The 21,984-nt window shown below is 41.7% G+C and overlaps 1 protein-coding gene and 1 long non-coding RNA gene across 4 annotated transcripts in view; both read left to right on the top strand.

The window, feature by feature from the left end:
- Positions 1-21,984, top strand: part of PTCHD1 (patched domain containing 1) — a 50,705-nt gene that overhangs the window by 16,218 nt on the left and 12,503 nt on the right. For all 3 annotated transcript variants that reach the window (XM_075913318.2, XM_075913317.2, XM_075913319.2), the window contains one exon: positions 1,492-2,152. In XM_075913318.2, coding sequence (XP_075769433.2) covers positions 1,492-2,152 — 661 coding nt within the window. The remainder of the gene's footprint in view (positions 1-1,491; positions 2,153-21,984) is intronic.
- On the top strand, positions 4,645-12,282 carry LOC149525699 (uncharacterized). The gene is made up of 2 exons (XR_016348173.1): positions 4,645-5,866; positions 6,303-12,282. It is a non-coding gene; the product is annotated as an uncharacterized LOC149525699 (long non-coding RNA).

Genomic DNA, 21,984 nt, shown 5'->3' with positions numbered 1-21,984 from the left:
CACTTTTCTAACTTCTACCACCCTTGACAGTCCTCAAGGGGTTGCTCCATCAGCCAGGATTGTCAGACATTCTCACCCAGACCACGCCCATTCCCGTGTTAAGAGTGGCTAGAGCCAGGATGACTATTCATGGAATCCTGCCTTCTTAAGGCAGGTTTGGATTGCCAACCCTACAGTATTGGCCTAGTGTCTCCCGAAATCAGCATTAATCCCCTGGTGATTGTTGAAATCAATCCTGGATATTTTAAGAAAATGACATTACATCATGTTGGGAAAAAATAATCTCCCCCAGAATAGCTTCAGTTCGAATTGTCCACCCTAGACAGGTTTAAGTACCTTTTGCACCATGACAGCAACACGAAGAGAACTTAACGTGCTGAAGACCTGGCTCTGTCAGCTTATCTGGGAACCATATGCAAAACAAACAATATAGTTTGCAAAGACTTCTAACACTACCAAGTTAAAATATTTTTTCACCGGAATATTGAATGGGCCTTCACTATACGTAAGGCTATTCCCCTGCCAAATTTCAATCTTTTAACTCCACCTGTTTTAGCTGAAACAGAAAGTTAGTTGAAAAGCACAGGATTTTATTTTATTTTTCCCACGAAGACTGCAATTTTCCCACTCTTTTCTCTCTTTCAAAAATAACAGCCTTTTCTGCTTAAATTCTCCAGAACTATTCACTTTTGGTCAGAGATTAATCATGGAACTCTTCAGCCTAAATGGCATGCTTCAGAAGGATGCAAGCATTTTAGAAAGGGAGCTGGGATACAACTGGAATGATAGTTGGTCCCAACTGCAACCCCCAAAATAAAAGGTTTTGCCAGCTAATACTTCCTTCCAAGAGGCTCTAACTTCAGCCTCCCTCATCATTTCAATTCTATGCTGTAGTTTGGGTGGATAGGACTACAATTTAATTAATCCCAGATAGTTTGGTCTTGCTATCCTGGCACATAGGACATGCAGCTGTGGTCTTTCCTTTATCCTGAGAGGTTAATCCTCCCCATCACTAATAAACAGGGTCTATAACATCACACCTTAATGGCACTTTGAAATGATCTGTCATGTTGTTTTTCTGTAATGCATTCCTGATAGTTATCTGATGCAGTGGTAATTTTGCAATCCTGATTATTACTAAATTGCCATAATGTGGTTGGTCTTTAACTGTCCCTTTTGCTTGACTTGGAATGAAGCATTCTCGCTTATTGGAATGATACTTTGTTTTGTTTTTGGAAAGGGTGAACAGCAGATGCACCTACTATTTGCAGAAGTCAAAACATAAAATAATTATGAGTAAAGGACATGGGGTGGGGGAATATCAATACTTTAAAGCATGCTTTGCATTTTTATTACTTGCTTACCATTAGAAAAAAAAATTGCCTATATAAAATAGGAAATGGACTGAGCTAGCAAAGCTGCTGTCATTCTGCCTGGTGTGGTGCACGATTAACTGATGAATAATGTGTGTGATTTTTCTCCCCCTTACAGTTACACTCAGCTGTGACCAGGATCCAAGTACAAAGACCTGGTTTCAATTATACATTTGCCCATATATGTATCCTGAATAATGACAAGACTTGCATAGTGGACGACATAGTGCATGTACTGGAGGAGCTAAAGTCAGCTCGATCTTCTAATCGAACTAATTTTGCTATCACATATCCAATAACTCACTTAAAGGATGGCAGGGAAGTATATAATGGGCACCAGCTTGGCGGGGTTACCGTACACAGTAAAGATCGAGTGAAGTCTGCAGAAGCCATTCAGCTCACCTACTATTTGCAGGCAATCAACTCTTTGAATGACATGGTAGCAGAAAAGTGGGAATCTATCTTTTGTGACACTGTTGAACTTTTCCAGAAATCCAACAGGAAAGTCAAAATGTATCCCTTCACTTCGTCTTCGCTAAAGGAGGATTTCCAGAAGACTAGCAGGGTGTCAGAACGTTACCTGACCACAAGCCTGGTCCTTGTGATCACTTTGGCCATACTCTTCTGTTCCATGCAGGATTGTGTCCGCAGCAAACCCTGGCTTGGCCTTTTAGGATTGTTAACCGTGAGCTTAGCCACTCTGACTGCAGCTGGAATCATCAATCTGACTGGTGGGAAATACAATTCCACCTTCCTGGGAATTCCCTTCATCATGTTAGGTAATTATCTCATTCTATTTTTTGTGGGGGTTTCTGGTTCTTTGATGTACAGTATTTCATGGCCAGCAGAAAAGAAGCCAAATATTACTGCATGAATCCCAGTACCCCATTCACTGTGAACTGCAGGGTACTCATCCTCATCATGAATTCATCGGCTGTTTGTAATAACAGTGCTTATGGACATTTTAAAAAATAACTCCACAGAGACTCCCTTGTTCTGTAGCACCATTTGGTATGACAGTGTGCTCATGTGGTAGAGGCGTGCTAGTGAAGCATGTTATGCACAAAAGAAAAACCAACAGCAGCTTCACTGTGGAAATTTGTTTATGGTTTTTCATACTCAGCTTTATAAGAAAACCTTTGCACTGGTCCTTTTTGTGAATTAAAATATCAGCTGCCTTGGTAAATAAAAGGAGCATTTTTCCTTTACAGAACAATAACTGTACTCCTTTTGAGTACGTACTGTTGTTTTACCATGGCCTTATGTTTTAATTAATCTGTCTAGAGAATAAATGCAGTAGTAGACAGTTTCTTTGTGTCATTTCACTTGAAAAGTGAATTTGCCAGGGCAGTTTAAGTAGTAATAGGCACTGCTAAGTTGCAGAGCTCTGTCTTTTGCTGACCAGGCCAGCTCACACCATTCAGCATCAAGCTCTGCAAAAGATTAAAGTATTGACAGATCACAAAGTCCATCCCATGAGACCTGGTGGTTGGTAGTGATTTCTGTCTCTATTTTTATACTCTGCTCACCCATCACAATTTTTGGGGTATCAAAACCAGGAGAGTCAGATTGTGTCTGATCCGAAGCCAGTGGAAAGACTCATATTGGCTTCAAGGGTCTTTGAATGAGGCACATTTTGGGGAAAACGGGGCATTAAATCAGAACAGGCAGAGGACTTCACTAGTGGACATAAAAAGATAGCTGGAAAGTGTATTCTGTTTGATTTGTGTTTAGTTCATAAATGGTAGGAAAAACTTTGTACGCTGCAGGTGTCTGACATGTTCTTGTTCACAACATTTTTCATTTATGAAGAATACCTCATGCATTGACTTGATAACAACTTTCTCAGCTGAAAATCAGTGTGCAGTACTACAAATTTTTCAGCATAAGTAGATCTCCAATTACTAAGACACATCATGTAGTGATGTTACATGTTTCAGTAGGGTTCTTTTACATTCAAAGTAGGACCACTATGAGGTGCATATAATATATGTATGCTCCTGACATGTTTAATTTAAAAGATGGTGTGTTCTATAAAGCAGCCATTTAGATGCAGAACATACTAGTAAAAAGTAAGTAAACAGAAAGCAGACCCTCAAGTGTCACATCAGAGGCACATGTAAATCTGATTTTCAAATCATTAAATTAAAATAAAATGTAACATGATTAAAATGAAATATTTTGAATCACAGGGAGGCTAGCCATCTGCCTTGTTTTCTTATGTTTAACTTTATATAATGGAAAAATACCTTGATCAAACTAAGGAGATTATGCAAAATATCCTGTTTTTCTGTGTATGTTATACAGAGAATATTCACTGCAGAAATTAAATCTGAAAGTCCATCCATAGAAATGAAAGTATTTTGCATGGAGTGACTTTGAAATATGAAATGTTAGCTACATTAAGGGATCAAAACTCCCATTGCCTGAGGACAGCCTTCCAAATCTTTAATTCATTGGCAATGAAATGCTGTGATCTGCACTTCTTACGGGGGTGGGGGTCAAAGTTAACTATGGTGAGTTTGTATTCAGTGTTTTTGTAGCAAGTTGGTCCCAGGATATTTGAGAGCTAAGGTGGGTGAGATAATACAGTTTTACTTCAGAACTCCTCTTTATTGCCAAACACTGTAGACAAACATTATTTTTTAATTCAAGTGTATTACTACTGTTTTAGGAGTGATTTTTCTAGCAAGGAATTAAACTCTAAAAACTGTCAGCATCTAATAGCCCATTTCACTTGAATCCTACATATGCTTTGCATGGATTAATATAAACTCCTAAAAATGAGACATGGACATACAAGACACATTTAGAGCAGGGGCTAAATAATTTTTCATGAGAACTAGTTTAATCAAATGGACAGTTGGAAACACAATTTTTTTTCTTCTGACAGCAAAATGAAGCAAAACATTGAAAGATTCTGCACAGATTTTATTGAATATTTCACGTGTGCACAGTTAAAGACAAAGTCTCCCTTAAAGTAACTGAGATCTAGAAAAGTGATAGAAATGTAGCCATGTTAGTCTGGTGTAGCTGAAACAAAATACAGGACTATGTAGCACTTTAAAGACTAACAAGATGGTTTATTAGATGATGAGCTTTTGTGGGCCAGACCCACTTCCTCAGATCAAATAGTGGAAGAAAACAGTCACCACCGTATATACCAAAGGATACAATTAAATTTTTAATTGTATCCTTTGGTATATACGGTGGTGACTATTTTCTTCCACTATTTGATCTGAGGAAGTGGGTCTGGCCCACAAAAGCTCATCATCTAATAAACCATCTTGTTAGTCTTTAAAGTGCTACATAGTCCTGTATTTTGTGAGAGCTAGAGGTACACTCCAATGTTTGATTGTAGTCAATGGAGATATTTCTGATCAGACTGGATCAGACTGTAGATTAACTTGACCTTCAGAAAATATAGGACTTCTGGTCTGAGGTTTACTGTTGTAGCTTTTCTTGGCTGAACATGGGCTCCCAGAATAACACTGTTGCCAAATGAGTTAACATGATCCTGGGATGTATAAATAGAACAATCTCAAATAGGAGCAGAGAAGTTATTTTACCTTTGTATTTTGACTTTGGTGGAATACTGTGTCTAGTTCTGGTGCCCACAATTCAAGAAGAATTTTGATAAATTAGAGTTTCAGATATCCATAAGAATGAGTAAAGGGTTAGAAAGCATGCTCAAAGAGCTCAATCAGTTAGTTTAACAAAGAGAAAGAAAGTTAAGAGGTGACTGGATTACAGTCTGTGAGTATCTACACAGAGAACAAATATTTAAAAATGGCCTCCTCAATCTAGCAGAAAAGGGTATAAATATAACACAATCCAATGACAAGGAATTGAGGCTAGAGAAATTCAGATGGGAAATAAGGTATAATTTTTTAACAGTGGGGGAATTAAACACTGGAACAATTTACTAAAGGTTATGGTGAATTCTCCATCCCTGACAGTTTTTAAATCAAGATTGAATGTTAAAATATATTCCCAAAATTATTTTGGACAACTTCTGTTGGTTGTAATATACAAGAAAGTGATCAGAATAGATTGTCACAGTGCTCCCTTATGGCTTTGGAATCTATGAATCCATGATCTCATGACTACAAGCAAAGAGTTGACAGGGGAAAAAAACTTACATATGATACAAACCTTGATGTTATACAGATGCCACCATTATGATCAACTTGCAGCTGGTCAAAAAATATTTCTCAACTACTGTAGTCATAAAATCTTACAATATGTGTTCAGTTATTCACTGAATGTTTTAGATGATTTGCTCAGTTATACAGCCAGTTGGATAATTCAGGCAATATATTTGCAAAACAAAGTATTCAATGAATTCTGCACTATTTTTAATGTAATATTGGCACATCCTTCTCTTCATTATTTACCTCATGTCAGCCTGCATCCCTTCCAACAATGAACAACCTACAGTGCAGAAAGGATAGCTCAGTTTCTGTATTTATTGAATCCTTTGCCTCACTAAGGCTGTGTCCAGACTCCATGCCTCCGTCGACGGAGGCATGTAGATTAGCCAGCTCGGAAGAGGGAAATGAAGCCGCGATTAAAATAATCGCGGCTTCATTTAAATTTAAATGGCTGCCCCGATCTGCCGATCAGCTGTTTGTCGGCAGATCGGGAGAGTCTGGACGCGATGCCCCGACAAAGAAGCCTTTCTTCATCGACACAGGTAAGCCTCGTGAAACCAGGTTTACCTGTGTCGATGAAGAAAGGCTTCTTTGTCGGGGCATCGCGTCCAGACTCTCCCGATCTGCCGACAAACAGCTGATCGGCAGATCGGGGCAGCCATTTAAATTTAAATGAAGCCGCGATTATTTTAATCGCGGCTTCATTTCCCTCTTCCGAGCTGGCTAATCTACATGCCTCCGTCGACGGAGGCATGGAGTCTGGACACAGCCTAAGTCTTGATTGTGATAATGGCTTTTTTGTTGTGGGCAGGCATATTTACCACCAATAGGATTCATTAATTGCTTATTAAAACAAAGCAAAAATCACATAAAGTCATTGAAAGAAACAGGCTTCTGAGATATGCTACTTGGTGAGCTTCAGTACTAGTGAGAAATACAGCAGGAGCCTCTCCACCTGGTCCTAAAAGGGTAGGTTCAACTTTCACCGTATCAGAATGAGATTTTAGGGGCAGGAAGAGCTGCATAGATTGGAATCTTACAGTATGCCTACACATCATGATAGATCGGCACTGCAGCATTTGATGCAGCAAGTGTCAATTTACCTGCTTTGCTGAAGACATGCTAAATAGATGGGAAAGCATTCTCCCATCAATCTGTGTACTCCACCTCCTGAAGAAGCATAAGGGAAGTCAACAGGAGACATTCTCCCATTGACAGAGTGAAGTGTAGCCTCCACAGTAAGTGGATACAACAAAATGGATTTCAGTTACATTATTCATGTAACTGAAGTTGCGCAAGTTAGACGGATTTACCACAGTAGTGTAAACAAGCCCTTATATAGCACAGATGAGATGCTGTCTGAGCCATTGATCTAAATATGGGAATTTTTGCAACAGTCTTTTATTTTCACTGTGAATATTTTGTGAAGCAAACTTGGGAAATTTTACACAGCTCTTAGTTAAAGGTGTTCATTGCAAAACAAAAACATCTTTTTTGAAAAAATCAATTAACTAAATTCTGCTCTGTTACATCTGGACAACCCCAGCAGCTTCCATGAGTTACCTGAATATAAGTGGGAACAGAGTATATCTGAATAATTTAAACATTATGGTCCCAATTCATCAACACACTTAAGCATATACATAAATGCTTTGGTAAATAGAAATAAGATTACTTAAATGTTTAAAGTTTGATACTGGCATAATAATTTGCTGAATCAGGGCCTGTCCACTTTTAGCCTCCAGAAGTATGCAATGACAAATCAAATTCTTCATAATTATATTAAACAAATTATATAAGTGGGCATGAGCTACAAAGCAGAGATCCAGATTTTGATTCATCATAGCCTTCCCAACCAAAGTTTTGGGGTGTTTGTGATCTGGTCCCAGGCCAAAATGCTATATTAAAATACCTAGAATCACCATAACTAATAAGTGTAATTTAGTTATTCCTGATCTTTAAAAGTATATCAACTTCATCAAAAGCACTGTGTGTTACATCTCAAACCATTACAAATAAGCAGTGCTCATGAGACAGTTGACATGTTATATCATTCATTGACAACTGAAATGAAATTTTAAATGTTGGTCTTTCTAATTCAAAAAGGCAGTCTGTTATTCCTTTAGAAAAACTTTGCAATTTGTTCAAGAAGATTCAGCTCTTTTAAACAGCCAAGTTCACTGAAAAAAGCATCCATGTAAAATAATTGTGGGATGTCAGACATTGCCAAATATGGGGAAAGAGGCAATAAATGTTCCACTGACTTATATTTAGCTTCTGATCTAACTGTGCACTAAGACTTTCAAATAGGCATGGAAAAAACAGATACAAGAATGGCCTGAACTTTTAGCCATCTGTAAACTGATGAACCATTTTGCTAGGTTTGATAAAATACAGATGAGTGCAGTGCCAACATTCACAGTCCTCTATCAGCCTCTCCTTTGTCAAAACATTCTTTGCAGTCTCAGCAGGTCAAGGACTCTCTACTAATCTAGCAACTATGTTCATAATTATGCAACTTCTCAGACTTCCTTAGGCTCAGAGGAGAAGCTAGTTCACGTGGCAGTTCAAAGCCTAGAACATGACATTTTAGCAGAGTGGCCAGACAGAACTAATAAAACAAACTGTCAGATCAGAGAACTTTCTCTTAAGTAGCAGCCAGTTAGAGTTTGGACTGGGAGAGAGGGAGCAGGAAAACTTGTGGCCTTGTTAACATCTGGAAGAAGCAGCTAGAGATAGGAGAGGGAAACCAAGACAAAAAAAATGGTGAATTATGTTGGTGTCCAGATTAACTTGAGCATTGTGAGCAGGAGAAGGCAAATGTGGGGTAGGAAAATGGGGTAGGAATTGGCTGTTTTTGAAGGTGAGAGGGACAAGGACAGACTATGAAAGCATAAAGGTCTACAGATGCTCAAGCCTGTGTGTAACTAAACAAAATCAGAGAGGCTATGGACTGGGTAAAAAAAAATTAGAAGAGCAGTGGAAGTTCATGTGGCCCTTCCCAGCACAGTCTGAAATACTAAGTGCAATTTCCTGCACTTCAGAAGATTTTAGACCAAGATTTGAATAAACAAGTAGTCTACCTGCCATTTCTCTGGATCTCTGAAGTAAACTGTGAGTGTTAACTGCATTGTGTTAAAATGTAATCATGCTGAAAAATATCCCAGGCTCTAAAATCACTCATCATATTTTCCATCGGACACAAAAAAATTATATTCTTTTAAAACCCTGTGTCAACGTTAGTTTTACATACAGGAACATTAGCGTCCCAAATCAAGTTCCTGAACAGCTCTCCCAAGTACTATTAATTCCACACTCAAAGGTACAGTATACACAAATGTTTGACTTTGTTGAATATTTTTCCACCAATCTTTGTCATAAATCAATAAAAATTAGACTCTTACTGTGTCTTCCTCGTTTTTATTCTTTTCACTCAGCTTTCTTTCCTTTTCTATCAGCCTGTCTCTTTTCCATCTCTCTTTTTCCTAAGGAGAATTTTATCTTCCCTCGAAATATGTTTCTCCTCGAGTTTCTGTACTTATGCATCTTCTCCTTCTCCTTCCATCTCATTCATTCCTACTTTCCCCCAATCTTCATGTCTGCATACTTTTACCCTTCCAAGGTTTGTTTTCCCTTGCTTCCACTCCGTCTGTTTACTGTTCCCTCATGTTGTGTCTTCCTGATCCCATTTCAACCTTGTATTCTGATTTCTCTCCTATGCTTCCCTCATAATTTTTGCTTTTTCCCCCTGCCTTTGCTTATGCGCCCACCTTTTTCTTGACTTCATCTTCCATTTCTTTCTCATTCTTTACCAGCCCAGTCCTCTGCCCCCAAGCTAACTTCAACACCAATTTAAATAATCCATCCTCTGCCCCCTCAGCCTCTACAATTGCTACTCTGCCCACAATACATACCCTTTCCATTCATTTCTGTAGTGAATGGTCTGGCCCTGAACAGTTTTTTTCCCATGATCCAACTTCTGCCCCCAATACATCCCTGAATACATGCTTTGCCTTCTCATACCCTCCCCCCCATCAGTTCCCAGATGGTCCTCCACCCAACCCACCCTGTTTAGACCCAATGCTTCTTTTGCCCACAAATGTCCATTCTGTTCTTCATCAATCCATCCTCTGAACCCCTCAGTCCCTGCTCTGCCCTCTCAATCCAAAGTGATCCAACTGAATTCTGTCCCCAATTGATTTTTCTGCTTCTCTCATCTCCCTGCTCCCTAATTAATTGATTTGATTCCCAACAAACTGTGGTGAGATCCAAAGCCAGTAGTACTGTAGCAAGAACTGTGTTTTCCCCTATAAAAGGTCAGGAATCAAGAATACCGTCTACTCCAATACATTTCTCCTTATCCTGAATAAAACTTACCAGAGAGATGGCTCATTGTTCTGAGTTAGCACAGAGATAGGCATCAACCTAGGAATACAACCTCTGAGGCAAAACTAAACATTGTCAGAACATACCTGGTTTTGATCTCCTGTCAATTTTCCCATTTTATACAAAAATGTTCAATGTCCATGAATAAATTAATCAAAGTTGGGCATGAATCTTTTGTTTTAAAAATAATTTTCTAGAATCTGAACATTTGGAGACAGAATTATGGTGCATTTTGAAATGGGTTGGTTCCTCGGCAGAATGTGAGTTTAGATGGTATGTATTCATATTTGCTCATTGACTGAGCCTGTCTCATGTGCTTAAGAGGGTCAGCCGAAACCAATTAGGCTTGTCTTCTCAGATCTATGTGTGATCAAGAGAGGGTCCCATGTGTTATAATACACTTCTGGAGGACAGGGATATGTCTGAAATACCAGAGAGGGGAGCAGACCCATCTCTCCCAACCTGACCTAGCCCAAGGATGAAGTGTGTGACTAAGCCTCAAAAAGAGAGGCATAGAAAATTATTTATGTAAGAAATGTAAATGCTGTGGGGTTCCTTCCTTTAATGTAAATAACACCAGTCATAACATCAGTGTCGTGACCCTGTTGTAAATAATTTGCAAAAGTAAAATGAGACACTAAATTTGTATGAACTGTAGCTCATTTTGGACCAAAAGTGAGAGGCAATTCTCAAAAGGGGAGAAAACTGTGATATATGTGTTGACCTGCCATCTTCAGGCAATTGGACTTTTTCTATGAAGAGGACATACTAGGTGCTGGAAGGGTCAAAGGAAGAGAGTCTGAGACTAGGCCTGTGGGAGCAAGGGTGATTGTGTAGGGACAGAAGTCCATGACAGGTTTGGGGAGTTGCCCTTCATTTGGACATTCTAGGTAATTACCCAAGTTGTTCTCTGAACCTGAGGTTTCCTCATCACTAAATTTACTCTGTCTCCTGTTTTTATGAAGTTATTCAACATTAAGAGCAGTTTACTGTGTGGTTTTCTATGTTAACATGTTTTATTCATTATCCCAATGCCTAACATTTTGCCCAAACTAAAATAGCCCTTGCCTCATTCCAGCCTAGGTATTCCCGTGTGCGGTACCAAACAGTGGTATTTATCTGTTCTATTACTCAAAAATTATTTTTACTACGTAGATTGACATAGCCTCATTTTTTTTGTATTGCCGTTGCTTCAGTTTTACACATTTTTTGTAAGGTCTGTAGGAAAACTCATTCTCTGTAAAGAAAGTTAGCTCACAGTATCTTTTGCTGCCCTTTGCCTAATATTGTTATTTTATTTAACTTTCATTTGCTAATCTCCAGTACTTTGACTCTCAGCACATAGAACAGAAGGAAAAATTGGTAATGCTTTACATATGGTAACATGACAGCAATGGGAATCATTGGGAGGTTTGTCTCAGTTTGTACCTGCTGCCCATCACAAGCTGCTGGCATTCATGCTGAAAGCTCCTCTCTCTTGATTAAGCATTGTTTGGAGCCCCTGAACACCAAGGAAACTTTTTCTGTGTGTCTGCATTGCCAGAGTCCTCTTAGGTTTCCTAACACCATAGTTGAAGTCTCTCATATTCTATGCAACTAACCTGGTACATCATGCAAGGTAAAGTATCCCCACCCCTTAGGTATTCTATGGTCCAAACACCTGCACCATCCTCTTCAGCCACAGCATACTCCTCTCTTCCTCTCTGTATCCATGCAGGTGTGTGATTATCCAAACAGAATGTTTCCCTTTCTGTTCCTTCATTGCTCCCTCCCCAGCTAACAACTCAGCCACAGAACGGTATAATGGAGGGGGTTTGCTCATTTTTCACACATTTCAGTGTGAAAGACCACCTGGCAGGTTTTCAATGGTACAAATGGCACAACTCCTATTGAAAATCAGCAGGAGTTAAACACTTGGCTGCCTTTTGTGCTCTTGAAGATCTCTCCTCTAAAGAGCCAAAAGTTTGTTTTGAAGCATAGACTGATATTTATTAGTGATCAGCAAATCTCCAAAAACTTTAAGCCCAGATTGAATTCAGAGAAGAGTGTAAAAAGTTTGGATTCTCAACAACATACATACACATAATCAGCCAGCAGCACAGTACTTCCATTCAAATCTTTTTCAGTGTTCTAAAAGAAACATACATTCTTACATTTCAGCCTCAGCCAGTTCTCTGTGATTGAAGTAATCCGCAAGTTGAAACAGAATTGACATCCTGATGTTTAAACTCCAAAACAAGCCTTTGATATGGAAGTATTTTGGATTATTTTTTTAAAACAAATATTTGAACTATGAGAAGTCATTCTCAAATGGTTTTATGCTACCAGATTAAATATTCATTTTAAATAAATAAATAAATAAAAACAGATTTTGAACCATATCTTTGCTTTGCTTATCTCTGCTTCTCAAAATAAATTTGTCTCTCAGATGTTTTTCTATTTATAAAATGTGCTGACATTCTGCTATCATTATAATAACAAACATTGCATTGGATCAGTATCCAAAAAATGAAAGCTCCAAAAGAAATTATTTCCACCCGCATTGAAAATAACATCCTCCGAACATCCAGTCTCCCAGACTACCTAATCAGGTCTCAACTCCATTGAAGAGGGCATAAAGTTAGCCATGTGCAAATGTTTTTGCTGGAACAGAGCTGTAATACTTGTACAATCACCACATGTAAATCTTTTGTCTATTGATTTTAATTGGATTTGGTATGATGCATCATACACTGATTGGAAAACATAATATATGGGCAGAGGGATTTTTTTTTTGAAGTGGACAAGATTAAAATATGCATATTATTTCAAAGTTGAATGATAAATCATGATCTTATGGATTCTAGTTTATGTTTTTCTGCTGTTATTGCTCATGATCATAGTAAAACTAGGAAAAGAGATTGTGACTAAATCGTTGGAAAAAAACGAACTAGATAAATTCACGGAGGATTGTTCCATCAATGGCTGTTAGGTTGGTCAGGGATGTAATCCCATGCTCAGGTAACCCTACACATCTAACTGCCAGAAGCCAGGAGGGGAAGATAGGGTGGATTTAGCAGTCAGTCATGTTGCTCTGTTCTCTACACTCTCCTGACACTCTGTTACTGGCCACTGGAGACAAGACACTGGGCTAGATGGACCAATGATCTGAGCCGGGATGACTGTTCATATTTACTTCCAGTATTTTACACATATTTCTCCTTTTCCACATTCCTCTCTTTTATATAGATCAGGATAGAGAGACAATAGAGAGGAAGTATCCATCATTTGCATGCGTGTCTTTGTACATACTTACTAAGGCCAGTAATTTTGGTTTGAATGGTAATACAGGTAACATAGTTTGTTCTTTTTATAGAGTTTTCTAAAGTGTATGTCCATTGTTGTTTGCTTGTCATGATCAAACACTTGTTTATATTTCAGTAATTTTATAGAAATATTTTGGTTTTTCTCGTTAGAAAGATAACACCGTCCACCCTGGTTTATTAGTCTGCGAAAGGAGGTACTAGAGAAGAGTTACATATGCTAGAGCTCTCTTTGTGTAACTTTGGGAGAATACAAATCAAAAAGGGCGATATTAAGAAGGAAAGAAGGCCTGTGCAGTTTTTCCAAAAGAGGTGCATTTGTCAGAAATGTGGGATAGGTGAAATATTCTTTGTCTGATGAGGAACATCCAAGGATGATATTTACCCATGGCACAGGGCCCACGCAAGTCCTATTCACCACCTGAATGCCATATCAGATATTTTGAGGCCTTGTGTGGGTCCTGAGTGATAAATAAGGCATGTGCCAGTGAATTTCATCATGAATGTGCAGTAGAAAGTAGTATGTAAATGAGTTTGACTAATGGCACATGCATGTCTTTTCCAAAGATCCATAACTATAAGGTGGATGCTAAATTGACTGAAAGACCTTACTCAAAGAGTAGGTATCTTTCACTGTCATACTAGAAGGGCATATCTAGCCACGCACCAGTCAGTCCTGGATCCAGTGCTACAGGTTGTACCTCCCTTTACTGGGACTCTCTGGTCCAGCAAAATCTGTGGTCCAGTGGGACCATGGGTGTTCCTGGACCACAGAGCCCAGGCATAGGGAGGTTGGGGCCGCAGGGCAGGAGTGGCAGGGGGGCGCAGAGACTCAGGTAGGAACCAAGGCACAGAGGGGCAGGCGGCACAGCAGGAAATTCTGGCCTCTGTGGCCAGGCGGTAGTGAAGCCCGGCAGTGGCAGCCATGGAACTCTGGCTCCAGCCAGGGAGCTTAGGACGGCAGTGGCAACCGCAAGAGTTTAGGGATGGCAGCGGCAGCCAGGGAGCTCTATCCCCAGCTATGGAGCTCTGACCCCATCGTCAGCCACATCCGGGCTGACAGAAGCGTGGCTAAGCTGGAGCCCTAGCCGGGGCAGCAGGACAGCATGGGCCATGTTGGGAGAGACCTCTCCTGGTCTGGCAAATCCCCTTGTTTGGGACCAGTCAGGTCTGGAGGGTGACAGACGAGGGAGGTCCAACCTGTGTTCGGTATTTTCGTTTATGATTTGGGTAATGGAGTAGAAAGCCTGGTTATAAAAATAGTGGGTGGTACCAAGTTGGTAGGGGTTGCAAGCACTTTGTAGGACAGGATTAGAATTCAAAATGAGCTTAAACTAAAAAATTGGTCTGAAATCAACATGAACTACAATAACACGTGCAAAGTATTGCACTTATGTCCAATTACAAAATGAGGAAGAACTGGCTAAGCCAAGCGTGGGCAATCTTTTTGGCCACATTTCAGCATGGAAACTGTATGAAGGGCCATGAATGCTCACAAAATTGGGGGTAGGGATGAGGGCTCTGGTTGAGAGTGCAGGCTCTGGGGTGGGGCCAGAAATGAGGGGTTCAGGATAGGGATGTAATAGTATAATCATTTAAGCATGAGCTTCTTGCTTACCGTAATGGTTACACTCCGGCTCCCGACCCTGCTCCCAGGGAGCTGGCTGCCACCCTATGCTTCTGCCTCTGTTCCCAGGGAGCTGGCTGTGCTGTGGGCTTTGTGATATAAGTTTTACTCTGCAGAGCCTGCAGCATGTAACTAGGGTTGCCAGATGGCTGAAACAAAAATACCGAACACCTCCCTCTCCCCCACAAAAAAAAACGGGAACAAATTTTGTTGAAGGGAAAAAAAAGGAGGAGGAGGCCAAAGTTGTTGAACAACAAAAAAAAAAGACTCCAAGAACCTGGATCACTGATAGGGGTTACCAGGTAGTCATTTGAAAAAAAAAAGGACACGCTTCATGGGGTGGGGGACTGGCCAGGAGGTGGGGGGCCTGGAAACAGCTAGCCGGGGCTGGCCGGAGGAGATGGGGGGCCAATGGGAAACAGGGCTGTCGTGGGGGGAGGTGGGGTTGGGCGGAACGGGGCTGGCCACGGGATATCGGGGGAGGGGAGACCAGATGGGAGGGGGCGGGGATGGCCAGGAGTAAGGAGGAGCGGGAAGCACAGCTGGGGGGATCAGGGGCCACGAGGGTGGCCGGGAGGAAGAGGGGGCAGGAAGCAGAGCTGGCGGGGGGCGTGCAGCGGCACTGGCCGGGAGGAAGGGGAAGCGGGAAGCAGAGTTGGCAGGGGTGGGGAGAGGTGCAGCGGCGCTGGCCAGGGAGATCAGGAAGAGGAATGGGCCAGCGGGAAGCAGAGCTGGGAGGAGTGCAGGGGGGCTGCCCAGGGAAGATCAGGAGAGGAAGTGGGGGAGAACCGGCCGGCTGGAAAGGAGGGGTGTGAGCAAATTGGCCGGCGGAGTACAGGACTGACCTGGGCACTTGCTGCCTGTCCCGCGCAGGCTTCCGGTGATGCACGAGCGAGGAGGAGGCTTCCCCTCCTCCTCACACTCAACCGACTGACGGCTCCCCGGCAATCTTGGCCTCGCCTCCCAGCTGGGACTCCCAGCTGCTCCCCACGCCAGGCTTCCGTCCAGTGTGCAGCCAGAAAAATCAGAAAATACCAGACATTGCCCATGTCCAGTATTTTCTGATTTTTTTTACCGGACAGAGTGTGCAAATACCAGATTGTCTGGTACCATACGGGACACCTGGCAACCCGACGTGTAACCAGTAACTGCTAAGATTTTTAATGGTTCCATGGCTGCCTATTAAACTGCTTTTTAGCATCCCTAGTTCAGGCTGTAAGAGGGTGTTCTGGGCTGGGACTGAGGATTTGAGAGAGCGGGAGAGGCTCTTGGGTGGGGCAAGGGATTGGGCGCACGTGGGTGAGGGCTCCAGCTGGTGGTGCAGGGAGAGGGATTTAGGATTTCCCAGCCAATGGGAGCTGCAGAGCTGGTGCGTGGGGCGGGAACAGTGTGCAGAGCCCCCTAGCTGCCCCTACTTTCAAAAGCTGCTGCACATGCAGAGCAGGGCAAGACAAGCTGCCAACCCTGCTCCCCAGCTGGAGCACCAGAGTGGGGCAAGCTCCCAATCCAGCTCCCCAGTGGAATCTCGTCAGATTAAAAGGTCCAGTCAGCTGGATGCAGCCCATAGGCTGTAGTTTGCCCATCCCTGGGCTAGGTGATAGCACTGCTAAAAGCGGGGGGGAGGGGCTATAATGGATCGAAACTGAATACAAGTCAACTATGTGATGCAGTTGCAAAAAAGCCTAATATAATTCTGAGGTGTAATCTCAGCAGTGTTGTATATTAAGACAATGTAGGTAACTGTCCTATTCAACACTGGTGAGGTCTCAGATGGAGTACTTGTGTCTAGTTCTGGCTGCCACACTTTAGCAGAGATGTGGACAAACTGGAGAGAGTCTAGAGGAGAGCAACAAAAATGATAAAAGTTTTAGAAAACCTGACCTAGGAAAAGATTAAAAGAACTGGATAGTTTAGTTTTGAGACTAGCAGAGTGAGGGGGACCTGATAACAGTCTTCCAGTATGCTAAGGGCTGTTATAAAAAGGCCATGGTCAGTTGTTCTCCTTGTCTAATAAGAGCAGGTCACAAAGTAAAGGGCTTAATCTGAAGCAAGGAGATTTAGATTAGAAGATATTAGAAAAACTTTCTAACTAGAAGGGTAATTAAGCTCTGGAATAGGCTTCCAAAGGAGGTTGTGGAGTCCCATAACTGAAGGGTTTTAAGAGCAGATTAGACAAACACCTTGCACGTATGGTCTAGGTTTACTTTATCCTACCTGAGTGCAGGGAGCTGGACATGATGACCTTTTGTGGTCCTTTTCAGCCCTACGCATTTCTCTAATATTCTACTTTGAGGTCCACAGATCTAAAATAATGCTGTCCTTTAAGAACAGTAAATGGTTACACATTGGCTGTAGTTATCCTTATCAACATGCACTGATTATGTTTGTGTATGACCATTTTTACCCCTCATCAGTGTTCCTCTATTCAGCTAATTAACCATGTGTGAATACAACAACATTGTCAAATATGGCAGCCACTAGCCATTATTCAGGTGTACATTGTTTAATATTTCAAATTCTATTCCTTCACTCCCAAGTGGATACAATGTAGGTCTCAGACAGGTAATGTGTCCCGAAACAAGGGGACAGATTCTTAGCTGACGGTAAATGAAAATTTGGCCAATGCACTCTGACTTTTGATCCATGGAATAAATCATTGAGTGAACCCTAAAACCTGGTGCATGTGAGCATGCCTGGTTTGTGATTATGATAATGGGTCTTTTATAAAAATTCAAAAGCTCATCCTACAAAAAGCATGCCATGGATGATCTGCCCTGATTATACAAGGTAAATGATGAATACCAACAGCAGCATTTGGACTAAATGCAAGACATCCTTGAGACCAGTTGACAACTATGATGTTTAAATACACTAATCCACAACAAAGTGGAATGACTAATTTCAAACAATTTTTTTTAAATATGTGATATAGGAAGATCATAAATGGAATGTTAAGAGCACCACAGATATAATGTCTCTTTTTTGGCATAGAAGACAACTTTCTCTAACCCTGAGCCTACCTGAAAGTTATGGCTATAACCTAAGTGTGCTGTAGTTTTGTAGTAAACAGTCATGCTATGCTCATCTGATCTTGTTACAATAAACAAAGGTTGAGTCCATGCAGCATTTTTCATCAATACACAATCATGTTCCGCCCATATTTGTGTGCCTGTACCCACCGTGTTACCTATGTTTGTATAAATGTACTCAGGGACAAGCTGGGGAGCTGTCTTTTAGTGCCTCAGCAGAGGAGAACACCCAGCGGAGACAGACCGCACCTAGAGTGGTACTAGCAGAACATGGAATACTGGGAGTTCTTCCTCTACAGAAAGGAGAAAGGTGGGCCTGCCATCCTACTCACACAGGCACAATTGTGGGAAGTCCCACTGGCATGGCAAAACAGAAGAGTTATGAGTTTCTGTCAGGAAGGCTGCCATGTTTCAGACTTGGACAGCAGCCTAGGTATGGTTTGCTGCCATCTTCAGTGTGGACACAAATATTGTAGAGTGCTTCCCAGGCCACAACATGGTTACAAAGTCAGTAAAAAATGAGTGTAAATTAACTGTTGTTCTAGTTCAGTCAGCTTCTCTGAATTTTATTTTTGGGGTCAGAAAAATTTTATCTAATGTGTATGCTAACTCTTTTGCTCTATACGCATATTCATGGAAGTTTTGAGATTGCTAGTCACTGGTTTCAAATTATATTTGTCACATCCAGCAAGTCACGGAACATTTTTAACTTTGTCACTGATTGATTGTTCCTAACCTTGGTGCTCAGGAAGGTCAGCAGTGGCCATTTCGTTTATCTTCAGAGAGGGGGGAGCTAGGTTTTAGGTGAACTATCTGATCCAGCTGGAAAAATTGTGGAGGGAATTATCCCAGGCTCGGTGTCTAACTCTGGAAGGCACGCACATGAAAGAGCAGTGCATTGTGTTATTCTTAATTCCATTAGCTAGTTGAATCAAGCATGTCTTCATTATATCATAAACTACTACTGTTACAGTTTTGTAAAAGAAAATTCTTTGGGCCTGATTCTGATGTCCCTTGTGCTGGTTTTACATAGGTTAGCTTTTTATATTTAAATGGAATTACTTTGGATTTACACAGATGTAAGTGAGAGCAGAATCAGACCAAATGAGTCTATATGTAGCAGTTTCCCCGCACGTGCATACACCATGCATCAAAGTCTGCACTTACCTCCTGTGACTATCTCAGGAGGCCAGTAGCATAGATTAGCTCATTATTATTTTTAATCTCATCAGTTGCTGATAATTGTGTGTATTGTTGTGACATGTAACCTCATTAATGCAGAGGTAAAGCATTATTAGTGCTTTGGCTATGTCTACACTACAGTGTTATTTCAAAATATCTTATTTCAAAATAGTTAATTCTAAAAAAGTTATTTTGAAATAACATGTCTACACACAAAATAAATTTTGAAATAGCGTTTTGCTATTTCGAAATAGCGCATCAACACTGAGTGGACATTGAATCGCATTTAAGGCTGGCCGGAACCAGGTCCAGCAGGGCATCAGGTCAGGAGTTACTTTGTGTGACTGTTGCCTGAGGCTATCTGAGGCTTGTGCTTAAAGGGACTCCCCCTGGACAGCTGTTTCTCAGCTTTCCCTGCTTGCTTGCCTACCTCTTGAGGGACAGCAAAGCATTTTGTCCCTGCGTGCTGGACACCACAGGACTCTGCAATATGAAGCCAGAGCTGCCCCTGGGCACTCTGGTGCTTCTCGTGGACATGTTGCTGCGAGCCTAGCTGCACTTTCTGCAGGCTGCCATCTGGGAGGTCCATCGGAGGGCTATCAGTATCCAGGAGGCCCTGTGGAAGAGCTTCCACCCTGAGGAGCACTAAGAGCCTCCCTGGTCTGCCCCACTGGGGGCTTGTGCCTCATTCCTCCCTCACATCCTTCCACTTACCCCTCCCTAACCCCCCTTCCTGATGTCAAATAAAATACATGTATTTTCATGAACACAAACTCTCTTTATTTAACAAAACTGGGGGAGGAGGGGATGAAACTCAGGTGAGACTGGGGAAAGGAGGCGGGAGAGGGGAGAAAAGAGGGTGGGAGAGGGGACGGGGAAACCTGGGAGGAGGAAGCTGGAAGGGGGAACAAGGGGAAGAAAGGGGAGGGAAAGCTCGGGGCCCAGGGTTGGGGGTCTCACTGGACCAACTTGATTTTCATGCAAACCTGCTCCTGGGTTCGCATTTGGCCTTTGGTGGCCAGGCTGGCAGCTATCCTGCCATTGACGGCTGCATTCCTCCATCTTGTGTGGAGATCATGAATGTTGGGGGCATCCCCTCCAAACATGAATAAGGTCCATAATCTCCACCCTGGACCAGGAAGGTGCCTGCCTTCTTTAGCCCCTGGCAGGCTCTTGGGAGCTGGCAGACTGCTCCTGGGGAACGGTGGAGGGCTGGATGCCAGTGGCTTGCCGACTCATGTTTTGGGGCCACAGGGTCAGCGGCAGTGACTGCTGGCTCTGGGCTGGCAGGCTTGGAGCTGGCACAGGCACTGTGGCCAGAGTCAACTCCTTTAAGGGCTCCAATGGATGTGGGGAGGGAGTGGAGTGTTCTTGGTTGAGGCTGAAGTGGCCACCAGGACACCCTGGGGAGGCTGGAGGCCCCCTATTTCAATATAAGTGTCTACACAGCACTTATTTCGAAATAGCTATTTTGAATTTGGTGTTATTCCTTGTGGAATGAGGTTTACCAAATTCAAAATAAGCACTCAAGGTTTGGCTGTGTAGACACTAGTCAAGTTATTTCAAAATAACGGCTGTTATTTTGAAATAACTTTGCTGTGTAGACATACCTTTTGTGAACAAGTGTGCTAAAACAGGGCAAATAAAACTATTACCCATAAAATTGAGTGGAGTTTGGGGGCTAAAAGGGGCACTGCACCTCCATAATTGCAAGCCTCAGGCAGGCAAGGAGCCTGAGTGTGCAATGTAATGAGTTCTGCAGAGGAGAGGAGACAGGATACTTCTCTCAGCTTGGGCCCCTGGGGCAGGGAGTCAGAATTTTGTTTCTAAGCAGAAGGATTAACAGGTAATTAAGATAAGAAAGGGCTGCTGGGATGTTTCCTAAAGTGAAATGATCTGTTTTGGCAAACTGCAAAAAGTAAGTAGTCCAAATGATAGGAAACAGATTTTCCTACAGTTATTTCAATTGTTGGAATCAAGACATAGTAACAAAGTTGTGAATATTTTTTAAGAAGATAACTGATTTTTGTAGACCAAAGGAAATCTAGTAGATATAATCTACCGGGATGTCAGTAAGGCATTGGATACAGTTCCAAGTGATAAATTATTAATTAAATTGGAGACGATGGGGATGAGCACTAAAACGTGGATAACTCACTGAAGGGGAGACTACATTAGGTCAGGCTAGAGGAGGGTTACTAGTGGAGTTCCTCATCAGTTTTTGGACCAATCTTATTTTACATTTTTATTAATGACCTTGGTACAAGAAGTGGAGGGTGTTACTAAAGTTTTCTGATGACACAAAGTACTCCACTTAGGAAGTGACAATCAGTTTCACACATACAGAATGGAACTGATTGTCTATGAAGGAGTATTACAGAAAGGGATCTAAGGGTGATAGTGGACCACAAGCTAAATATGGGCCAACTATGTGACACTGTTGCAAAAAAAGCAAACATGATTCTGGGATGCATTAAGAGGTGTGTTGTGAGCAAACACGAGAAGTCATTCTTCCGCTCTACTCTGCACTGATTAGGCTTCAGCTGGAGTATTGTGTCCAGTTCTGGGCACCACATTTCAAGAAAGATGTGGAAAAATTGGAGAAGGTCCAGAAAGAGCAACAACAATTATTAAAAGCTTCGAAAACAAGAGCTATGAGGGAATACTAAGAGAATTGGGCTTGTTTAGTTTAGAAAAGAGAAGACTGAAAGGAAACATGATAGCAGTTTTCAAGTATCTAAAAGAGTGTTACAAGAAAGAGGGAGATAAATTATTCTCTGAGGATAGGACAAGAAGCAATGGGCTTAAATTGCAGCAAGGGAGGTTTAAGGTGGACATTAGGAAATACTTCCTAACTGTCAGAGTGGTTAAACACTGAAATAAATTGCATAGGGAGATCATGGAATCTCCATCACTGGAGATATTTAAGAG

This window comes from Pelodiscus sinensis, chromosome 1 (assembly GCF_052426305.1).
Source record: "Pelodiscus sinensis isolate ZL-2025 chromosome 1, ASM5242630v1, whole genome shotgun sequence".
Taxonomy (NCBI): domain Eukaryota; kingdom Metazoa; phylum Chordata; order Testudines; family Trionychidae; genus Pelodiscus; species Pelodiscus sinensis.
Note: the sequence above shows the minus strand (reverse complement) of the source record. Positions and strands in the feature narration are given on the sequence as shown.